The sequence below is a fragment of the Neoarius graeffei genome, chromosome 16 (assembly GCF_027579695.1).
Source record: "Neoarius graeffei isolate fNeoGra1 chromosome 16, fNeoGra1.pri, whole genome shotgun sequence".
Classification (NCBI taxonomy): domain Eukaryota; kingdom Metazoa; phylum Chordata; class Actinopteri; order Siluriformes; family Ariidae; genus Neoarius; species Neoarius graeffei.
Genome location: NC_083584.1, coordinates 48,404,784 through 48,429,518, shown reverse-complemented (window position 1 = coordinate 48,429,518; position 24,735 = coordinate 48,404,784). Strand labels below are relative to the sequence as shown.

Here is a 24,735-nt window from a genome sequence, read left to right as displayed (position 1 = left end):
AACTACATTAATACACTTATAAAAATATATACCACATATACACTTCATGATTATCCATATAAATATATAATTACAAAAATAAATATATACTACATACCATATCCATATACATATATATACATATACACATAACTATCTATATAAATATATAATTACAAAAAAAAAAAATATCTACTACATACTTATCCCTGTAAATATGAAGATATCTATCCCCATAAATAAATATATACCATATACTAAGCTAGTTCTAATATAACAATCAACCCTATTCTATTTATCCCTCATCATCCTCCATTAACATATTTCCTCTGCAATATACTTGTTTAAAAATATTTTTTTGTACCTTTTTTTAAACAGATTTATATTTGCACTTTGTTTTATTTCTGTCTCCAGTCTGTTCCATAAAGTCACCCCACAGCTCGATACGCACATGCTTTTCATATTTGTTCGAACCTTTGGTTTTTTAAAATTTAGGTCTCCCCTTAGATTATATCCCCCCTCTCTCTCACTGAACATTCCTTGTATATTTTTTGGCAATAGATTATTTCTTGCTTTGTACATTATTTGTGCTGTTCTGAATTTGACCAGATCCATAAATTTCAACATGTGTGATTTTATGAATAGTGGGTTTGTGTGATCTCTGTATCCTGTTTTGTTTATTGTCCTTATTGCTCTTTTCTGTATTGTACATATCGGCTGCAGAGTGGTTTTGTAGGTGTTTCCCCAGACTTCGACACAATAAGTCAGATATGGCAAAAATAATGAGTAATATAGAGTATGCAAAGATTTACAATCAAGAATATATTTTGTTTTCCACAGAATTGCCGAGCACTTTGCCAGTTTTGCTCGTACGTATCCTACATGAGGTTTCCAGCAGACTTTAGGATCCAAAATCACACCAAGAAATTTAATTTCCTGTACCATTTCTATCTTAGTATTGTCTATTATCAATTCTACATTACAATCTATTTTATGTCTCCCAAACAACATAATCTTTGTTTTGCTTAGATTTAATGATAATTTATTTTTGTCAAACCATAGTTTTAGTTTATTTATTTCAGTTGTGATTATCTCTAAAGTCTGCTGCAAATTCTCACCGGAACAAAAAATATTGGTGTCATCTGCAAACAAAACAAATTTCAATTCTTGCGAAATTGTACATATGTCATTGATGTATATTATGAATAATTTCGGACCTAATATTGACCCCTGTGGTACCCCGCATGTAATGTTCATGAAATCAGATTTACGGTCACCTATCTGCACAAACTGTTGCCTGTTTCTTAGATAGCTCGACAGCCAGCTCCACCCAACTCCCCTAACACCACACTTTTCTAGTTTACTTAATAATATACTATGATCAATAGTATCGAATGCTTTTTTTAGGTCCACAAATACTCCAATTGCTATTTTTTTATTGTCTATACATTTTGTGATTTCCTCTATTAGTTCCATTAGTGCCATCGATGTTGATCTGTCCGTTCTGAATCCATATTGACTGTCTGTAAGGAGGTTGTGTTTTTCAATGAATTTGTCCAGTCTATCTGAAAAAAGTTTTTCGAGTATTTTGGAGAATTGGGGGAGTAAAGAAACAGGCCTGTAGTTTGTGAAATGGTGTCTATCTCCGGTTTTAAACAATGGTATCACTTTTGCAATTTTCATTTTGTCTGGAAATGTACCTGATTGAAAAGATAAATTGCAGATGTGGGTGAATGGTTTCACAATTCCCTCAATAACTGTCTTTACTGTTAACATGTCTATATCATTCCAGTCTGCAGAAGTTTTGTTTTTACATTTTCTTACAATTTGGATAATTTCTTCCTCATCAGTTGCAGTTAGAAAAATTGTACTTGGATTTCTGTCCCCCATATCTTCTATGTCCCCACATTGTGTTGTTTCGGGTTCCTTTATTTTTGCCGCTAAATCTGGTCCCACATTTACAAAGAATTGATTAAAACCATTCACCACATCCTCCATATTATTTATGGTCTTATCATTTACAGTGTAGTACTCTGGGTAATTTGTAGTTTTGGATCCATTTCTCACAATACCATTCAATACAGTCCATATACCTTCAAGCAGAACTGGTCTTACCTATTTCAATGTCTTCCACAGAAGCCTGAGAAAACTGTCAAAACAAAAGTAAAATGTGTTTGGTACAGAAGAGTTCACTGGATTCACAATTAATGAACTTAAAGATGATTAATCATACCCTTTCATTTGCTGCTCCTGATGCACTGGATCCAGATAAAACATTTAAGGCAGGCTATATTCATTAAAAAAAAAAAAATCAATCAGAATGGGACTCACCACAAACAGCAATGTTACATCACCCTGCATAATAAATTTCCCCAGAGCACCAAGTCTTCATGACGCTGTCCCGTCTGTTTTCGTATAACCTTTGCTAGGTTTCTGGCGAGTTAAAACTGCGCCTCCGTAGACGCCGTACTAAACACTGTAGACTGTGCAGCAACTGACTGTCTCAAACTGAAGTAATGCACTATATGAAAATGACAGATTATCATGTGTCTTTAAACCTACTCCCAGAACTGCCTCCACAGGCACTGCCACTGCTTTTAAAACTCAAAAATGTTCGGTTGGGCTGGGCGATATGACGTTTTAATATTGATACTGAAATTGTGTCACAATACACACTGATCTCTTCACATCTTTTAATTAAATTTAAAACAAATTACAAACTCAATGGAAGAAGCTGATGTATTAAACTGGATTAATTAAAAAAATACAAAATGTCTTAAATGTTTTAAAATCTTATTTTTAAATATTCATTCATTTGCTATACACTTATTTATACGCCACTGTGAGAGGTTCACAATGTCCAGGTTACCAATCTTTCACAAGGCTAACACAAAGAGACAAACAGCCATTCACACTCATAAGATATTAAAGGAGATACGCAGAACCTTTAATTCTTAAAATAAATTTCTGAGTGGATAATATCTCCATCCTTGACTCGTGTGCTGCATAAATGGGAATTTTATATATAGGAGTTAAAATCGACCGCAAAGTTGGCGTTCGAGCTGCCCCGCTGAGCCAGCCAGCCCCGAGTTCATGACGTCACAGCGGGAACCGGTTTTAAGGCCGAGGCCTTTGACAGCTATAGCCCAAAGTCATATAAATAAACATTTATGGTGAAGGTAAGAAATACCGTTACCGACTTGCTCAACTAAGACTGATTTGACTTCACTGATTGTGGGTTGACTCTCATTAAAACAGGATAGGTGTTATAACTTATGCAGCATACATGTACATGCATGCATTTTCACTGATAAAACATAAAAGGCTAATTAAATAATCAGATGAACTGAGACAATCACATTCTGAAGCAAATTAAATAATCTTATACCAGTAACTTAAAGTGCATATCACGGGTAAATTCAGGAGCAAGATCAATGTAATTCTCCTATTTTATATTAAACTTTAGTTAAATATCTGTCACATTTTGCGCAATTTTTTTACCTTGCGCAATACCAGAAAAATTCAGTTGAAATCAAGCCATTTGAGGCGAATTAGTCCGCCTCTGAAAAAACTTGGCATTTGGATTTCCCGGCAAACATTGATTTTCGTGACGTCATGTACGGGACGCCTCCCTCTGAATCCTACGTCAGCGCTGGTTTGTTTATGAGAAAATGACCTGGCGGTTTTCTGCAAAATTTCTTCAACGTTATCACGTAATTATTAAAATGGTTAACAGATGTATCGTAGGAGGGTGTAGCAACACCAATCATGATAGGATTAGTACTCATCGTTTTCCAAAAGACCGGACAATGAGAGAGAAATGGGAGCGCTTCGCGCAAGGCACCCGGAAGCTGAGGACTAAAGCAGAGCCGGAAAAAAAAAAGACCAAGAAAATCGGCAATTCACAAGTCGACTGTTGCCAGGGTAAGAAATAATTCTGACATCTCATTATATTCTTCATCCAAAGGTGAAGTAACATTGCGCTCAGGTGACAATTCCATATTTCAATGCAAAATCACTAGCTGCTAAACTTGGTCTACACAGGCTGTGCACTGAATCCGTGCAAACTCTCGCAGCCTGCTGGCGCTTCCGCAGGTGACGTCACGAATCTGGCTCCAGACTCCCTTGGGATTTTTCCAGATGTGTTTTGTTATTTTATTTTTTTCTGCTGTAGACAGATGGCCTTGTGCAAAATTACCCTTCTGGATGAGTGTGTAAAAGGACATTCTTTCATATAAAAAAACCCCCAAACAAACAAAAAAACCCGAAATTGGTCCAGGATATGCACTTTAACTCTTTACCCCTTCATGACGACCCCGTGTATGCACCATAATGACGACATTTGACGACTCTGAATTTGCCTCTACATACATATTTTACCCTTTACAGGTATCCCAGGTGAATATTTATTATAAAATGTATGAATTTTGAAAAGATAATTGAACAACGTTATATAAAGCATCTTTGTAAAGTTGCAGTAATCATTTATTGTACACCATTTGACATGAATTCTTCATGTAAAATGTGAAGATTGGTTTTCACACAGGTATTACTCACCTTTCAGACACTACTTGTGAGTTGGTGAATGTTGAAGCATAACTTTATGAGTGATTTTTGTACAACCCCGATTCCAAAAAAGTTGGGACAAAGTACCAACTGTAAATAAAAACAGAATGCAATGATGTGGAAGTTTCAAAATTCCATCTTTTATTCAGAATAGAACATAGATGACATATCAAATGTTTAAACTGAGAAAATGTATCATTTAAAGAGAAAAATTAGGTGATTTTAAATTTCATGACAACAACACATCTCAAAAAAGTTGGGACAAGGCCATGTTTACCACTGTGAGACATCCCCTTTTCTCTTTACAACAGTCTGTAAACGTCTGGGGACTGAGGAGACAAGTTGCTCAAGTTTAGGGATAGGAATGTTAACCCATTCTTGTCTAATGTAGGATTCTAGTTGCTCAACTGTCTTAGGTCTTTTTTGTCGTATCTTCCATTTTATGATGCGCCAAATGTTTTCTATGGGTGAAAGATCTGGACTGCAGGCTGGCCAGTTCAGTACCCGGACCCTTCTTCTACGCAGCCATGATGCTGTAATTGATGCAGTATGTGGTTTGGCATTGTCATGTTGGAAAATGCAAGGTCTTCCCTGAAAGAGACGTCGTCTGGATGGGAGCATATGTTGCTCTAGAACCTGGATACACCTTTCAGCATTGGTGTCTTTCCAGATGTGTAAGCTGCCCAAGCCACACGCACTAATGCAACCCCATACCATCAGAGATGCAGGCTTCTGAACTGAGCGCTGATAACAACTTGGGTCGTCCTTCTCCTCTTTAGTCCGAACGACACGGCATCCCTGATTTCCATAAAGAACTTCATATTTTGATTTGTCTGACCACAGAACGGTTTTCCACTTTGCCACAGTCCATTTTAAATGAGCCTTGGCCCAGAGAAGACGTCTGCGCTTCTGGATCATGTTTAGATACGGCTTCTTCTTTGAACTATAGAGTTTTAGCTGGCAACGGCGGATGGCACGGTGAATTGTGTTCACAGATAATGTTCTCTGGAAATATTCCTGAGCCCATTTTGTGATTTCCAATACAGAAGCATGCCTGTATGTGATGCAGTGTTGTCTAAGGGCCCGAAGATCACGGGCACCCAGTATGGTTTTCTGGCCTTGACCCTTACGCACAGAGATTCTTCCAGATTCTCTGAATCTTTTGATGATATTATGCACTGTAGATGATGATATGTTCAAAGTCTTTGCAATTTTAAACTGTCGAACTCCTTTCTGATATTGCTCCACTATTTGTCGGCGCAGAATTAGGGGGATTGGTGATCCTCCTCCCATCTTTACTTCTGAGAGCCGCTGCCACTCCAAGATGCTCTTTTTATACCCAGTCATGTTAATGACCTATTGACAATTGACCTAATGAGTTGCAATTTGGTCCTCCAGCTGTTCCTTTTTTGTACCTTTAACTTTTCCAGCCTCTTATTGTCCCTGTCCCAACTTTTTTTTTGAGATGTGTTGCTGTAATGAAATTTCAAATGAGCCAATATTTGGCATGAAATTTCAAAATGTCTCACTTTCGACATTTGATATGTTGCCTACGTTCTATTGTGAATACAATATCAGTTTTTGAGATTTGTAAATTATTGCATTCCGTTTTTATTTACAATTTGTACTTTGTCCCAACTTTTTTGGAATCACGGTTGTATTCTGTGTCATGCTCTCTTTTCAAAAATGTATATATGTCATGATTGTTTCTAGCCTGGGCCCACCCATCCTAAGCGTGACGCAACACGAGGGCCTGTTGCGAGCTTAGTCTGGCCAGGCAAGCTATCTACAGCTCTTCCAAGCTCCCGAAAAATCGGGAACCAATCAACTTTGAGCATCTCCAACGGCCCTGGGTAGAGGCGTGTTCAAGGCACTGACGTAGTAGAACTGCGACCGGAAGCCATAGATTGTTTACAGAATCTATGCCGGAAGCGCTTCATTCACGAATGCTGTATTGAAAGCATTCAACGGGAAGTTCTCATTGAAAACGGAGCAAAGAGCAGCCCTGGAGGTATTTATTGAAAGGAAGGACGTTTTCGCCTTGCTTCCGACCGGCTTCGGTAAGAGTTTAATAATAGGATGTCTATGGTTTAATCTACCAGTTAGCCCCGTCGCGTCGCATACGTCAGAGGAAAGAGTGACGTGATTGGTTTAAGCTTCGCCACAGCCTTTTCTGGCTTCGACCAGTAGCAAACTGAGGCATTTCAGGGAGGCGGGTCAACCACGGGCTCTGGGAAACGGTTGGGCTTAATATCTTGGCCAGACCAAATGCTCGCAGAGCTGTGCAGTTGTGTTAGCCAGACTAGATTGTTTCAACATAATGGAGGAGAAAACTGATATGAACAAAACCCTGTCTTTCGACTTTTTTTCTTGTAAATATGTTCTAAGGGTGAACAGTATATATATATTTACACACACACACACACAAGGGTGGCTGTAGCAACTGCTTTAAGGGGTAAAGAGTTAAACACACTATACAAACATGTATTAATCTAAATGCAGGTAAACAATGAGCGTTGCTGTTTTTGTTGTTTTGTATCCAAACGATGATCTTAGCATCTTGCCCGTCTATGTTCTCACTTCTTGAAGGCCGAGCTTGTGGCCGATTGTTTTGAAACGATCTGACTTTCAGTTGTTCATTCAGTTCTCCGTTCATTCACTTCTTCCACATAAAGGCGAGATATTGCTGCTGAGACAAGCATATCCAGCAGAGAAATCAGACGGCTGGTCCACTCATTCTCCATACTGAGTACTCCGCCATTACTGCTCAGCTCAGGCAATTACTAAAATCCGGGACGGGACGTCACTGGTTTTATCAACAACCGTGGGGAGGTCACTGCCCAAGCGATAACATGTCGCGTCCTGTTCTGTCCCCAGTTTTAGCAACAATCCTCGGCTCACACTCCGGGAGAACTGGTGCAACTAAACTTGCTTTCCTTTTTTTGTTGTTTTCTTTTATCGTTGGTATTGCACCCTCTTTCAATACGGGCTTATAGCCAACACTCCTCAACAGATCAGCGGTCTTGTACGAGTCTTCAGTAAAATGTGCAGAGCAGAGGAGAGACCACTTCGTAGGCGCCCAATGTGCTCGTGAACTTCTCGCAAAACACATCCAAATCTTTGCAGTTTGAACATTCTTGGACCATGAATGCAACGCAAATCCACCTTCTGTCGTGTTGCTGCACCGGCCAGCAACACATCTACGTGGCATGGCAATAAATTAGCTCAAAATGGAGGATCGAAGTTGCAGTCAGCTCTGTGTTTTAGTATAGCGGAAATGGCGATGAGACCGATAGACTTCCTGCTGTGATGTCACGGATGTCAAGGTCCTTCACTCAGACCGCTACCTATATGAATCCCTTTAATCGTAAAAATCACTATATTAGATTTATAGTTAACGCTTAAAACTATTCCTGTGCCATTCTTGAGGTCTCAAGGCACTTATAAACAAAACGTGAGGCCATGGCTCTACGTATCTCCTTTAACATAACCAAACTTATGTTAATTTGTGGAGATGTCCCCCCCCCAATTCACTAACATGAGAATGGGTGGGGTTAAAAATTGTACTGCAGTTAGCCACTAGAGGGCGTCAGTGTCATTCTGGCTTTGCTTTTGAATCCCTGTCAGAGTATGAAACTCAGACCCATCTAGTGTCCTGTTATTGATCCCTCCGCAGAGCAGGAGGGCTCACTGAATGGTTTAATGATGTAAATCACATGACGGATAGGTAGGTAGTGTTGGAGTCCAAGTTTCCACTGGGATAATTTTATTTCAAAGTGGAAAATATTAAAAAATAAAATAAAGTACACATGCATTTAAGCCTTTGACAAAGAATACATGTATATGTTTTTATACAATGATTCATTTTCTAAAATCACTTATCCCTTGCGGGTCGTGGGTGAGCTGGAGCCAAGCTGAGCTGACACTGGGCGAGAGGCGGGGTTCACCCTGGAGAGGTCACCAATCTATCACCTGGCTAACACAGGCCAAGTTTACATTAGACCGTATCGGTCTCGTTTTCTTCGCGGATGCACTGTCCGTTTACATTAAAACGCCTGGAAACGGGAATCCGTCAGGGTCCACGTATTCAATCCAGATCGTGTCTGGTCCGGTGCTGTGTAAACATTGAGGATACGCGGATACGCTGTGCTGAGCTCTAGCTGGCGTCGTCATTGGACAACGTCACTGTGACATCCACCTTCCTGATTCACTGGCGTTGGTCATGTGACGCGACTGCTGAAAAACGGCGCGGACTTCCGCCTTGTATCACCTTTCATTAGAGAGTATAAAAGTATGAAAATACTGCAAATACTGATGCAAATACTGCCCATTGTGTAGTTATGATTGTCTTTAGGCTTGCCATCCTTCCACTTGCAAGTGGTAAGTGACGCGCATGCCCGACATGCACTGAGATCACACACACAGCAGCTCAGTCCCGAATCACTGCTCGTGCACTCCACTCGCGCGCTCTGTGAGCTGCGCAGGGCCGGAGTGCGCACCCTCCAGAGGGCACTCGCTGTTCAGGGCGGAGTGATTTGGAGCGCAGGATGCCTACGGAGCCGAGCGTATCCGTGTATTGGCGTTGCTGTGTGCACACAAATCGTGTATTGGCGTTGCTGTGTGCACACTAATCGTTTTAAAAATGTTAATCTGATGATCCGCTGATACGATCTAATGTAAACCCCACCACAGTCACGAACAACCATTCACACCTATGGACAATTTAGAGTGACCAGTTGACTGAAACCACATCTTTGAGCTGTGGGGGGGAAAACCGGAGCATCTGGAGGAAACCCACGCAGGCATGAGGAGAACATGCCACCTCCACACAGAAAGGCCCCCCCCGTCAACCAGCAGGTTCGAACCCAGAACCTTCTTGCTGGGAGGTGACAGGGGTAACAAATACCCCACCGGACAAACTAATATAATAAATTATATAAAATATATGTGTGCACATTACATTGGTTCATTACCAATAAACTTATTTCCCATTTTTTTTCCAAAACGCAACACTGTTTTGCTTACACTTTGTAAGCAAACCTGTAAATATCACGATGCATTTTGTGTACCGTAGAAATGCCTTTGAGAATCGTATGATTGTCATATCATCCTAAAACTTTTTGCTTTCTATGTAAAATGAAAAACATGATCATTGAAGTAGTAGTGGAACAACACACTTTGGACTGCTGCTTCTTGGGGTGTATTATTGACACAACAGTACAGTAGGTCACGTGTTACTACTTCCATGTAACATATGACTCAATATGTAACATACCTTGCCTCTCACATAGGCTTTACGAATTTTCAATCCCAATATTTTGGCAAGCTCCTGAGTCAGTTCAATCACTCTGGCATCCTATAAATCAGAATATAGAACATATAAAAACAGACAAGCCTAAACAAAAAGGAAAATCTTTCAATTTTTTTCTTAACCAGAAATGTAGTATAAAATAGGCTGACCTGAGGCACTGCCATGGAGCACTTAGCAATGATATCGTAGGCCTCCTGGTGTCTCCCCAACTCTTTCAGGCATCGTGCTTTCCTATACTGTGCTCTATAATTGCTCTCGTTCAGCTGAAGAGCTTGTTCACAGTCCTCTAAGGCTTGGTCATGGAGACCCTGCAACACCACAAAAAATAAAAATAAATAAATAAATCCACATGCTGAACAAAAACAATTTCTCTCTCATGTATCTGTGGCATTACTGTCCAAGTCTGAAACAGTTTCTTCTTAGCAGTCAAATCTTTAACAGCTGCCCTGCCACCCACTGAACACCCACCACTATGGCAGAAGTGCGCACTCACAATGTGTAAGTAGGCTGCAGCACGGTTAGCATGGAGGCGCTCCCTCGTTTTACAAGGGACATCGATATCTTCCGATTCTGCGTATTCGGATACATCTAGAGCCTCAGTGTAGAGCTCGACAGATCGAGCCCAATTGCCTTCACGGAATACATCATTACCCTCACCAAACAGATTCCTCACCAGATCCTGAAGAAACACCTGTAAAAACAAATTTAACATTCATCCAAAACGTCTACATTAATGAGTGTATGACGTAGCGGGACAGAAGGCTACCAACCTCATACTCCTCTTGAGAGCCGTTGAAGGGCAGAGTAGACCTACGAAACAAACAGATGGATTTCAATCAAGTCCAGAGACAATTACATTTGAGACTTGAGCTGAAATGAGCTCCAAAAGTTCTGGACCAGTTTCTGTAGATCCTTTTCCTTTTGCATGACAAACTATACACCAGCACATGTTAACAGACGACTTAATCGATTATCAAGTCTATCTTTACTAAATTTTGTCTTGCAATAAACTTCAGTTGCACATTTTCTACTGAAACGAAATGGGAATGGCAATTTTTTGGCTTGCATCACGATTCTCATTCACAATCCTTTGACAAATTTTAAAAGAAACAAAAATCGATGTACAGTATTTATTATTTATGTTACTGCAGCAGACTGTGGTAGCTACTTTTTCCTGGAAGACGTCTGCGAATGACTACTGCCTGCATTACTGAGCAAAAATAACTGCTATTTATATAACTTTAAGGATATTAAGGTCCCAAGAGAGCAGTAGATCATCTCAAAGTTAAAAGCAAAACGACTTTAACAGCTGGTTACACGATTAGTCATGTTTTTGTTCTTTGGCCAATAGCAGCCTGTAAAATCTTTGGGCAAAAATCTTGATCAACATGCTCTGTGTGCTGCATGACTGGATATAATGGATATTAAGTTTCAAGTCAAATAAAACCCAAAAATAAACGCTGTTTACTGATCACGGCAAGTACCCTGGTGTACTGTTATTCAGTACAAAAACAGCACTATTGCTTGTCTGGTATTATATTGCTTAATTAACTAACATTTTAGCTTCTTAAGGGCAGCACGGTGGTGCAGTTGGTTAGCAAGAAGGTCCGAGTTCAAGCCCAGCAGCCGGCGAGGGCCTTTCTGTGCGGAGTTTGCATGTTCTCCCCGTGTCCGCGTGGGTTTCCTCCGGGTGCTCCGGTTTCCCCCACAGTCCAAAGACATGCAGGTTAGGTTAACTGGTGACACTAAATTGACCGTAGGTGTGAATGTGAGCATGAATGGTTGTTTGTCTCTGTTGCCCCTTTTCCACCAAAGCAGTTCCAGGGCTGGTTCGGGGCCAGTGCTTAGTTTGGAACCGGGTTTTCTGTTTCCACTGACAAAGAACTGGCTCTGGGGCCAGAAAAACCAGAGTTGTTAAGACCGACAACAATAACAAGACCACGAAAGGCCGCCATTTTTAAGCGACGAGAAGCAGCAACTGTACAAACACGAAGTCATCCATTATTGTTGTTGCTGCTGCTGCTTCTTCTCCGTGTTGTTTTTGCTTCGATGTTCGTGCCAAGGTTTATGCAAACGCAGCGACGTAACTGACGTATACAGTGACGTAACTGACGTATACAGTGACGTGGCTCCCCTTAGCACCACGAGCTATGGAAAAGCAAACTGGTTCTCAGCTGGCTCGCAAGTTGAACGAGTTGTGAACCACCACCAGCCCCGAACCAGCCCTGGAACTGATTTGGTGGAAAAGGGGTATGTGTCAGCCCTGCGATGACCTGGCGACTTGTCCAGGGTGTACCATAGTCAGCTGGGATAGACTCCAGCTTGCCTGCGACCCTGTAGAACAGGATAAGCGGCTACAGATAATAGATGGATGGATTTAGCTTCTTAGTTGGATAGAAGAGAGGCTGAAAATAATATTGCAGAATAGCTAAATAAAACATTCAACCGTTTCCTTTCCACCAGTACTTACCACCTAGGAAACGCGGCCTACCAGATTGACTCAGCTCGTGTTTTGACAGTTAGTAATAACAGCAGTAATAACACCTTAACAGCAGGGCAGGTACTGTACAGTCAGCTCCATCTCCAATAGGTTGTATTCAGTCATGTGACACATGCCTACGAGTTTACTTCTGGTGAAGTAAGTGCTGGTCAGGCAAACCCATTTGGCCAAACCGTCTCCGACTACTTTTGCAGTTTAAAGGCCAATTCACGGTCAAAAATACCTTCAGAACATTGGTCTTTGCAACGGGATAGATCCTTACCCGCTAACAAAGAAGGATTTTTCCTAGTAGTTGGAAAATTGTCTGTACGTCGAGTTCCCCGATATCTCAAACTACCTGATGCAGGGGCTTCAAAGTTTGGGAGAACAGCAGGGTACAAATAATTTACAGCAGGGTGCAAAATGGTAAAATGTCTGCCAGCGGCAGACATAATGCACGCAAAGCGTGCAGGGATATATATTATATTTATATATATATATATATATATATATATATATATATATATATATATATATATATACACACACACATACATACATACACACAGAGAGAGAGAGAGAGAGAGAGAGAGAGAGAGAGAGAGAGAGAGATGCAAGTACGAATTTTTCATGGGGCGGGATGGTTTGGAACAGGCCATCTAAAATTGGGATAACATTTACCCGGGACGGGTATTTGAGGCGGGTCGTCTAGCTTAAGCTTGATTAGCGTTGTTACGCACGCCAGTGTTTCCCACAGAAATTTTGGAGACTATGGGGGCAGCCCATGGGGGAAGCGCGGGGGTTGTTTAAAATTGAGTGATGTGTTAAATATTAAGTTATTACTGAAAAACTATTGATTAAAAAAAACAGACACTGAGAAATGGTCCTATAAACAACTTTACCAATATAAAAGATTACCAGGCAGCGCTCGAAACTAACGGTGTCCCGACGTCCCGGGGACCATAAAAAATGTCATCGGGACACAAAATTATCATATCTGGGACAATGGAAAAAAACAGATCTAGAAAAAAAGTTCTACATTAATATTATTTACAAAGCCGTAACACATACGTAGACATTCACCTAATTTGTCAATTTTAATTTTAAAACGTTAACAGCGAAAAATACATAGTAGCTACACTTTCGATGCACCTGCATCAGTAGGCTACAGAGCAGCGCATTCCGTTCTAGAATCTTCGGCCGGAGTCCGCATTATATGGACTTGGAATGGAATTGCTACCGCACACGCTGCGCCGACTCTTGCCAGAACAAAAATGCTGAAGTGGTTGAAGCGGACCGACCGCGGGGAAGAAACTGAAAGCCCAGACATAACGTCTCCGGGACCTTCAGGATCCAAAGTGTCATCGCCTGGTCTGCAGGCAACGCTAGCAACTGAATGAACTTGATGAACACTGTTAGACACGTTATAAAATACAACAGGAATGATGTGGATGATATTGACGGAAGATACCGTTCAACAGAATAAGTGAGTTTTCTTGGTGTCTTTCTAGTTCAGAAAGTTTAGTCAGTCAGCAGCACAACTAGGCTCGGACCTGCCACTATGCTGATGTTGCTAACATTTGCACCCGGCAGCGAAAGTTCATAAAATGGATAACGGAAAGTTCATAAAAATGGATAACGGTAATGGATAACGGAAAGTTCATAAAAATGGATAACGGTAATGGTGAAAATTATAAGTTGGCCTTCTAAGTGCCAACAGATATTCAAGGTACAAGTAGATGAAATGAACATAAAAGGGGTCTTATTTTCAACTAAAGTGTACTGCAGATGTAGGGAGTTGAAACATTTTCTGAATGAGCTAGTTGGCCCCTTTAAATAAACAGGTATCTATTCATACAGTGAGATTGCCAAAGTTTAATAAACTGAAAATGCAATAACTGTAATTTTGAAGTAGATGATGTATAGGACATGTGTCGCTTGTGTCTTGTGACTTATTGTAAAAATGATATAAAGGGTTCAAAATCGCATAGTTACAAATATAATAGTAACTTCATATGATGGGCGGCACGGTGGTATAGTGGTTAGCGCTGTCGCCTCACAGCAAGAAGGTCCTGGGTTCGAGCCCCGGGGCCGGCGAGGGCCTTTCTGTGTGGAGTTTGCATGTTCTCCCCGTGTCCGCGTGGGTTTCCTCCGGGTGCTCCGGTTTCCCCCACAGTCCAAAGACATGCAGGTTAGGTTAACTGGTGACTCTAAATTGACCATAGGTGTGAGTGTGAATGGTTGTCTGTGTCTATGTGTCAGCCCTGTGATGACCTGGCGACTTGTCCAGGGTGTACCCCGCCTTTCGCCCGTGGTCAGCTGGGATGGGCTCCGGCTTGCCTGCGACCCTGTAGGGCAGGATAAAGCGGCTAGAGATAATGAGATGAGACTTCATATGATAATATTAACCACTGGTTATTTCAGAGAGGAAAAAAATGGGGACACTATTGCTTCCATTCGGGACAATACAACACAGAATTCGGGACCACTGGGGGACACAAAGAAAAAAAGTTAATTTCGAGCCCTGTTACCAGGACTACAAAAATGCAGAAAAATAGGCTTTACTTATCCAAATGCACCTGTTGGTTCAAAAGTTAAAGTGCAGAGAACCGCACAGCACAACATGAAGTTACCTTAAAATATAATATAGTAAATGTCTCAGCTTTCATGTAAGAAAAAAAAAAACTATTAATACTAGTACTGTGTGCAGGCAGTCTCTCCTGAAGACTAAATTAAACAATAATTATAAACTAATAAAATAAATGGCTCAGGCTTCATAGAAGAAAAAAACAATTTGAACAGAATCTCACAGTATGATGCTGAAGCTGCCTAAACAATGGAAAATAAAATACCATTTTGGCAAAAACGTTGGCATCCATTAATTTCTTGTATTAAGTAAAAAAATATGTTGCCAGATACTGCTGACGTTTTACAGCCCAAAATATGTTCAAAACCCGCCAAAATGCACTTAAAACCGCCCAAATTGGGCGGGAAACCTCACAATCTGGCAACACAGGCAGCAGTAATGGCTGCATTCATGTCGAGGATTTAAACACAGTTGACGCGGCAACGGACATACATGACATAGTGGATGTAAGTTACGTTCACAACTTTTTTTGCTGTCAGAAATATTTAATATTAAATTTTGTGACTCGACTGACAATAGCCGGCGGCATAACAAGCCATAGCCGGCGATTTGCCGCCGGTGACCGGCTACTTTTGAGACCGCTGCTGATGCTGCAGACATCTTTCTACACGGACAAACAGATGAAAACCTGGAAGAGCATGGAGGTGTACAACTTTTATATGTGGCTGGGTTAAAGATCTGGGGATCAGGACACTACAAGACAAATCCCGTATCGTTTATGCCTGGGGAAGTTGGCTTTTTGCACGTGTCTTTGTGATGACTGCTAGGACGCTACAAGAATTATCATCAGGTGTAAACAAACCACAGACACTTGATTCTTAATCCTCCCTGCTCTTCTCTTCCAGGTAAATCATTCACAAAGAGCCACAGAAACCCCTTTAAAGACCTGGGTATTGGTAAAACAGGATGGAGAAGTTATCAAGGCTCACTAACTGCATGGCTGGGGAAGCAGTTTCTCATGAGCCCTGCTTTTGTGTTTACACAAAATCGTCTCGATTATCTTATCTATCTAGTACAGTGTAGGAGCCCAAGCTACACCATCATCCTTGTAAAGACTGCTAGGACATCCTGATAAATAAAGTGAAAACATATGCGTTCGTTTACAATGACAACCACTATCAAACAGGAAACAAAAATACATCCAAGGACTTGAGCGTCTCCTGAATTTGAAAACATCATAAAAAAAAAAAAAAAAGGCAAGAAAAGCGATTTGTGAATCCAAACAAAATAAATCAGAGGAATTTACAAACCTTTCACGAAGTGGTTCAAGAGCCACGTTTCTTGTTGTCTTTTGGTAAACTCCTTTGCTCTTTCACCCTTTATCACTTCATGGAGAAACCGGAAGAAACTTGTGTTTTACGGTTTGATCGATTCAAACAGCCCAAAACAACACAAGCATAGAGCATTTTAATGACTAGCAAGGCACCCTAGCCATAGTAACGCTTTATGAACAGTGAGCTTAGCTGACCACCGCTTGATGTCCAGCATATCTAATGAGGTGGATACAACATCGGATGCAATCCACCTACTGGACAGTGACGCAGTGCTCGCGAGTTTGCCTCTGTACACCACTACATTGGATCTGAAATGAAGCCATCAAGATCTAATGGCCCTTTTCCACTACCCTTTTTCAGCTCACTTCAGCCCGACACGGCTCGCGTTTCGACTACCAAAAACCAGCACGACTCAGCTCGCTTCAGCCCTGCTTAGCCCCTAAAACTCGCACGGTTTTGGAGTGGGGCTGAAGCGAGCCAAAGCGAGCCGAGTGAGGCTGGGGGCGTGAGCAGACACTCCCCTGTGCACTGATTGGTGAGGAGGAGTGTCCTCACATGCCCACACACGCCCCACGAGCGCGCTGGGATCTGTAAACACCGCAAACCCGGAAGGAGAAGAATTACGAATTACGAGAATTTCTGAAGCCTTATGCGCCTCGCCTCATCTATACGCTCTTGCCAGTATCTGTCCGCGTTGTCGGTGACAACAAGCCACAGCACCAAGACCACCAACACTAACGACTCCATGTCCTCCATGTTTATTGTTTACTATTCGGGTCGTGAGACTACCGCTTAAAAGCTCACTGATGTCACTGTTTGCGCTGCTTAACGACATCACCTGACGTCCACCCACTTTCGCTAACTCCACCCAATGTGTCCACCCACTTCCAGCCAGCACGGTTCAGCGCGGTTGTAGTCGAAATGCAACTCCAACAGCCCCGCTCAGCCCGACTCAGCACGGCACGGCTCAGCCCGACTCAGCCGCGTTTGTAGTGGAAAAGCGGCATTAGTCAAGTGTAGACTTTCAACTTGAATTCAAAGGCATTTAACAAACACTGCATTAACCATTTAGGAATTACAGCCTTTATACATTTCTTATATATTAGTCCCTCCATTTTCACAGGTTCAAAAGTAACTGGACAAACTAGCGAGCATTATTTTTAATACTCTGATGCAAATCCTTTGCAGGTCATTGACAACCTGAAGTCTAGAACCCATGCACATCACCAAATTCTGAGTTTCCTCTCGAGATGCTTTGCCAAGCCTTCACTTCAGCTGCTCCTTATTTGCGGGTCTTTCTGCCTTCAGTTTTGTCTTCAGTAAGCGAAAAGCATGCTCAATTGGGTTGACTGACTCAGCCATTTAATTCCACTTCCTTGCCTTAAAGGGGAACTGAAGGCAATTTTTTTTAATCAAAATTCTATTTCTGGGGTGGCACGGTGGTGTAGTGGTTAGCACTGTCGCCTCACAGCAAGAAGGTCCGGGTTCGAGCCCCGTGGCCGGCGAGGGCCTTTCTGTGCGGAGTTTGCATGTTCTCCCCGTGTCCGCGTGGGTTTCCTCCGGGTGCTCCGGTTTCCCCCACAGTCCAAAGACATGCAGGTTAGGTTAACTGGTGACTCTAAATTGACCGTAGGTGTGAATGTGAGTGTGAATGGTTGTCTGTGTCTATGTGTCAGCCCTGTGATGACCTGGCGACTTGTCCAGGGTGTACCCCGCCTCTCGCCCGTAGTCAGCTGGGATAGGCTCCAGCTTGCCTGCGACCCTGTAGAAGGATAAAGCGGCTAGAGATAATGAGATGAGATGAGAAAATTCTATTTCTCACTTTATTAAATATAGGAATGCATTTCTGATAGCCATTTTGTCACTGCTATAAGCAAGTTATGAGTGTTTGAAATATACTATGTAACATAGTCCACATGTCAAAGCAATAGCAGTAAACGAGATTTGCCGAGACCTGTGCAAGACTTTGTAGGACGGAAGTAAAACATACAGCGGAAATCAAAATGGCCAACGTTATCAAAAAACGGGCGCGCCCTCTTTCGAATGCTGAGGTAATCAAGCCGGAAGTTTTCCCTGTGTCTGAAATCGCTCCCTACCTCACTATATAGGGGACTATATAGTGAGGACGCCATTTTGTAGCGCTGTCCGAAACCTTAGTGAGGATTATGTGGGAAATGCGCTCAGTATAATATGTATTTATCACAAAAATACACGCATATATTTATTTTGAAAACCCATCAGCCACCTGATCTGGCACATTTTAATTGTGCGACAGTAATGACGTAAATACCAGCGTGACGGACTCGTCCTTACCCTGTCGTCTTTCCAACTCTTCTCTACTCCACATTGGTTCGAAGTTGTATGGAATGGACCGTAGGTGTGAATGTGAGTGTGAATGGTTGTCTGTGTCTATGTGTCAGCCCTGTGATGACCTGGCGACTTGTCCAGGGTGTACCCCGCCTTTCGCCCGTAGCCAGCTGGGATAGGCTCCAGCTTGCCTGCGACCCTGTAGAACAGGATAAAGCAGCTAGAGATAAGGAGATGAGATGAGATTTGGCCACTCCTAAGTTTATCATCTCCGTGAAAAGCCTGTTTTGTTTTTTCAGTTGAACCATAACCTCCACTTGTATCAACATGTCTTTGAACCTCATATTAAGAGTTCCCATGAACAGCTACCAAATGCAAATTCAACACTTGGAATCAACTTCAGATCTTTTTTTTCTCTGTCATGAAATAAATGACGGGTCATACCAAAGACCATCATAAAAATGGTACCTATTGCCATCTGGCAAGGCATGCTGCAATAAAGATGCGAGTGAGGAGTCAAACTCTCGCGGTTACCAGAGGACTAGCCCCCCCACTGTAACCCTAGCTATGTAATAGACAAGAGGCCGAGGGCTACGGAAACAGAGATCGGCGCCGCCATATGCGCCACATGGCATGGGAAGGGACTTTGACTTTTTGCCATGAAATAAATGAGGAAACGGGCCACAACTGGCTATAAAATATCTTAGTCAGTTGTCTGAAAACGAAAACGGAGGGATGACGTGATTCCTAAATGGCTGTAAATATTTCATGCAAGATTTGTATTAAAACGCCTCAAATTAAAGCTGAAAGTCTACTTCGATCACGTTAGTTGCTTCGTTTCAAATCCATCGTGGTGGTGTACGGAGGAGCTGACCTGACAACGATTTATACGGGCTGTGTTAGGCACATTCTTGAGTATGCGGCACCCGCATGGTCATCAGGACTAACCCAATCTCAAGCGGACAAACTGGAAAGAATCCAGAAGCGGGCGTGCCATATTATTTTAGGGAACGCTTACACAGGCTACTCTTGTGCACTGCAAAGCCTTGGTCTTGTAACATTAGCAGAGAGAAGGGAGCAGCTCTGCCTCAAGTTCGCAAGGACATTGCTGAAGTCTGAATACAGAGATTGGCTGCCACCGACCAGGCTTCAGGTCTCAGGCCGTGTCACGAGAAACAGTCAGACACTGAACTGCCCCAAAACAAGAACAAACCGATATAGTAACTCTCCTATTCCGTACACGTGCAACCTGCTCAATAAGTCTGGGGAATAATTTCCATCAGCAGCAAGCCGCAAATATTTTCCATGTCGTTAACACTTCTCTGTTTTCAGACGATTGAAAAATTAAGTGCAATCGATGTATACATATTTTATTTAAGTTATGTGGATTTTATGAATGTGTTAATCATTGTGTGTAAGGGATATAGTGTAAGAATCTTGCTACTTTTAATTACAAATGTTACGAGATGTGCAATATCGTTAGGCGTATAAGCAACTTTGATTTTGACATTGGTGGGGACACAAAAGTGATCCAAGGCAGAGCTTCCGAAAGGTGTTTTTTTCCCATTAGCAATCATAATTTCATATCATGCAGATCTTATAGGTTAACGCAGATTTTGTTGAGTTTTTAAAGCTCGACGGAAACCCTGCACTTACATTCTTGACTTTGAAGAAGAATGAACGAATGTCTCGTTTCTTGGGAGAGGGGCCGTCATCCATGATACTCAAGTCAGCATGCGAGTCGTAGGGCAAGCATGCATGGACATCGAAGTCCAGCTCAATTTGTAGGCTGACGGAGAGTGGGGGGTGCGTGGGGTAGGTCAGGTGTGTACGTGTGAGATACGGGGGGGTTGATGGGCGGGTAGTCACGGCTGCTGTGGGAAGTGTGCTGCTTTTACAGCAGATGGAGTGACAGCTGGGATAGCCAACCATGTAAGTTAGCGAGAAACAGGCAGCTAATCAGAGAATGATATCTACGTTAGAGGGGGGATTATTAGCAGTGTCATACATTTAACCCTTTTGGCCCTTTTCCACTACCCTTTTTCAGCTCACTTCAGCCCAACACGGCTCGCGTTTCGACTACCTCAGAGCGGCGCGACTCAGCTCGCTTCAGCCTTACTCAGCACCCAAAACTCGCACGGTTTTGGAGTGGGGCTGAAGTGAGTCAAACCGAGCCGAGTGGGGCTAGGGGCGTGAGGAGACACTCCCCTGTGCACTGATTGGTGAGCAGGAGTGTCCTCACATGCCCACACACGCCCCGCGAGCACACTGGGATCTGTAAACACCGTAAACCCGGAAGAAGAAGAATTACGAGAATTTCTAAAGCCTTATGCGCCTCGCCTCAGCTATACGCTAGGGTTGGGCGGTATCCAAATTTTGATACCTTTAAACTGTCTCTGTGTTTTCCCGGGGTATACGGTATTACCGAGAAAAAAATAATATTTTGTTTCGGCCTACTGTGTAACGTGCGCCTATACCGGCGGACCTTGTCCAGACCTGCGCCTATGGCTCAAATGTACTATTTAAAAGCAGCATAGCGAATTGTGTGCATTGTGGTATGGATTAAGCAGCAAAGCGAATTGTGTGCATTGATGAATGGATTAAGAGATATTTCAAAGCATCACGCAACTCTTCCTTCATCTTGAAAATAGCATTCAACTGTCGTTTACACATGTCTGCGTTGAAACGCCATTTGCAGCACTATTTCACCTACTCCATCAAAAAAAAGTACACGATGAGCAGGATCATACCCTTTCAAGCATGGGAAATAAAAAAAAGAAAAGAAAAAGAATCAACCAACACCCCGTTTAGACTGCGCGATAAACCATATTCTTCAGCGCAAATGAGGCGAACCTAATTCAAATGCGTGATAGCTGCACAAGGCAAAATCGTATGGGCCCACGTCATGCCATGGCGGGGAAATTAATAATCAAATGGCCTTACCTTGCTTAAAACGTTGTCTTGATCACATAACTCCTTACAATTATTCCACTTAAATCCATACGGTTTAACACACCCAACAAAGATAGCAAGCGCATTGCTAATTCCCACCAGAAACCTAACAGTTTACGCTACGATGTTTTCTTCCGTTTCTTCAGTAGATGACATTTCAAACGTTTATTACCCACATCCCAAATGTCATACGTTATATTATTTTACCTTGTTGTTACTCATGTAACCTACTCAAAACACTCAGATTGGAGGTGTTCCCCTCTCGCGCCATGACCGTCTTCTTACATACTTTACACACAGCTTCATCTGTGTTTGCTGGCTCTCCCTTTTCGTTTGGTTTGAAACCAAAATACTGCCACACTGCCGATGTTGTTGCTTTTTTTTGCCACTAACTCGTTATCTTGACTTGTCATCTTTCAACCGCGGTCTCAGTCTCTTGCGAAGCTTTCTGTCAGACTCCAAATGTCACGCAGGGTTGCCATAGTAACGACATAAACAACCCTGCACGCGATGAGAACTTCTTTAGGAAATTGATAGAATTAGTGAAAATACGATCACACAGTTATTCGGGATGATCTTCAATTTATTATTTTATATTATGACCTCATGTACTCCATATTTATTTAGATATTATATATTTTTTAAAAATGACGGTAATGAGACCGATACCGTTGGTACTTTTGGATACCTCGGGATACCTTCTTACCGTAATACCGCCCAACCCTACTATCGTCACATCCATAACGGAATTTCGTCACATCCATAACGCTGACTTTTCCTTCCGAAACTCTGCATGAAATACAAAATATTTTAAACAAAATTTTTTAATATTCACCTTGGACCCCTCTATCAAATGGATATCTCCATTTCGACATTAGGTTTACAATTTCACAGAGTTTGATAAAAATGTACAGTCACCCAAGAAAAGTGATACTTTTTCTGTCACATCCATAACGCATCTTTTATTGGCATTTTCTGGCATGCCCTAGATGTACTATGGGAATTGTTCTTGTTCTATCACTTCTCCAGTATGGTACAGCCTTAAAATATGCAACACCTGTTTAAATACTGGGAGACAATAAAACATGCACTGGGTCATTTGTTGCCATTTTGAGTTCAAGTGTCACGTCCATAACACTGGAATTGCTCTATACGCTCTTGCCAGTATCTGTTGGCGTTGTCGGTGACAACAAGCCACAGCACCAAGACCAGCAACACTAACGACTCCATGTCCTCCATGTTTATTGTTTACTATCCGGGTCGTGAGACTACCGCTTAAAAGCTCACTGATGTCACTGTTTGCGCCGCCTAACGACATCACGTGACGTCCACCCACTTTCACTAACTCCACCCAATGTGTCCGCCCACTTCCAGCCAGCACGGTTCAGCACGGTTGTAGTCGAAATGCAACTCCAACAGCCCCACTCAGCACGGCACGGCTCAGCCCAACTCAGCCGCGTTGGTAGTGGAAAAGCGGCATTTGTGTGCCATATAATCATTGCTCAGGTTAGGACATCGGTTTTATTGGTCGTGATTACACAGTAGCGGCTGAATATTGGTAGGGACACGTCCCTAGCGTCCCTACCCAAAATTACACCCTAGCGTATAAGTTTTTACTTTTTAAGTCTGTAAATTGAAAGTAATTCAGTTGCGACTTCACTGCAAATTTCAATAAAGACATCTTGAAAAGTACAGAAACTGTCTCAACGCTCAAATACCGAATTGATGGACCTGATTGTATGTCAGATACTGAATTGACAACAGAATCCTCTGCAGACATGATAGCAGCGTTCCTCAAGGAACATCATGTCCCATGTTCACACAGACGATTTATGATTTCAGTCAACGTCACACCCAATCTGAGACCTGTTCAGCTTTCCAGGCCAACATCTCTAACTTGAACAGGAAAACGCTGATGCCACTATGAACCTGATGATGGTGTGGGGTAAGAGATGGACTCACTGGATGAACTGCAGCCCTTTTTCAATACTCTGCCACCGGCTGCTTCGGTCCTGACACACTCCTGACATGTTCCCATGCGTGGTAGGAGCTTCACTTGACGTCAAAACCTGCAACACAAAAAGCCTTATTCTTCCTGTCACAGGTATGTCAACAGAAATTGCTCAGGTAAACATGAAAGAATTATTTAAAACACTTCCTGATACAGCCTATGACGTCACGCGGTTCAGGTAGCTAGCTAGCGGTCTGGCTAAATAACTTCACTGGAACTTCTCTACAAACAAACTGAGAATTTTTTCCCCCTCCAAGTACATTTATATAAATGTTTATACAACTAAGTCACTTAAGATATTTCTAAAAATCCATGTGTTGGTGATATCTGGTCACTAATCCAAGGAGTTCACCCAGACAGGCCATGCTAATGGTGGTGTTGATGATGATGGAATCTAGAAATGTACCCATGATGTGGTTTCCAACTAGAAACCACAACTAAATCCGGAACATTAACCACGCATTAGCTTTCAAAACAACTAGATAATCATGACTAGGAAGTTAGCATTGTTTGAAACCCATGCAGAATAAAAGTTAAGCTAACCCAGCTCGAGTTGTTCATGGAGTAGCTCACAAGACGGGTCGAACACTGTTCTGTTTTGCCAAATGACTCACCTTAGTGACGTGACTCAGCAAAGAAACAATAAATAAAAACTAAACGTTTTATACACCAGTATCGTTATAATATCCCACCAATCCTTCCTCCGGAATCAGACAACGTGTCGCCACAGGCTAGTCTTTAGATATAACATGGATTTGAATTGCGCCATCTGCTGAACACAGCCAATAACAGACACAGGAGTCGTTATGTGTCGTTTGCAAAAGATTCCACTCTTCGAACCGACTCATTCAAGCGATTCACCTTGAAATACAGTACAGTACATGATATGGCCGAAGGTATACTGTATGTACAGGCCTAGAAATTCATATATTTTTTCACCAGCCAGCCGGACTAGTTACCTTCCAAAGTAACTCGCCAAAACTTGTCTCATCTCATTATCTCTAGCCGCTTTATCCTGTTCTACGGGATCGCAGGCAAGCTGGAGCCTATCCCAGCTGACTACGGGCGAAAGGCGGGGTACACCCTGGACAAGTCGCCAGGTCATCACAGGGCTGACACATAGACACAGACAACCATTCACACTCACATTCACACCTACAGTCAATTTAGAGTCACCAGTTAACCTAACCTGCATGTCTTTGGACTGTG

At 42.2% G+C, this 24,735-nt stretch overlaps 1 protein-coding gene across 1 annotated transcript in view; it reads right to left on the bottom strand.

The window, feature by feature from the left end:
* Nucleotides 1-24,157, bottom strand: part of zc3h7a (zinc finger CCCH-type containing 7A) — a 47,049-nt gene extending 22,892 nt beyond the window's left edge. Inside the window, exons 1-8 of the mRNA XM_060943097.1 lie at nucleotides 24,070-24,157; nucleotides 23,478-23,584; nucleotides 10,627-10,666; nucleotides 10,350-10,547; nucleotides 10,006-10,164; nucleotides 9,821-9,901; nucleotides 2,213-2,266; nucleotides 2,095-2,128 (exon numbers count right to left, since the gene is read on the bottom strand). Of these exons, the coding sequence (XP_060799080.1) occupies nucleotides 2,095-2,128; nucleotides 2,213-2,266; nucleotides 9,821-9,901; nucleotides 10,006-10,164; nucleotides 10,350-10,547; nucleotides 10,627-10,666; nucleotides 23,478-23,584; nucleotides 24,070-24,087 (691 nt within the window). The 5' untranslated portion in view covers nucleotides 24,088-24,157. The remainder of the gene's footprint in view (nucleotides 1-2,094; nucleotides 2,129-2,212; nucleotides 2,267-9,820; nucleotides 9,902-10,005; nucleotides 10,165-10,349; nucleotides 10,548-10,626; nucleotides 10,667-23,477; nucleotides 23,585-24,069) is intronic.
* Between the last annotated feature and the right edge of the window lie 578 nt (nucleotides 24,158-24,735).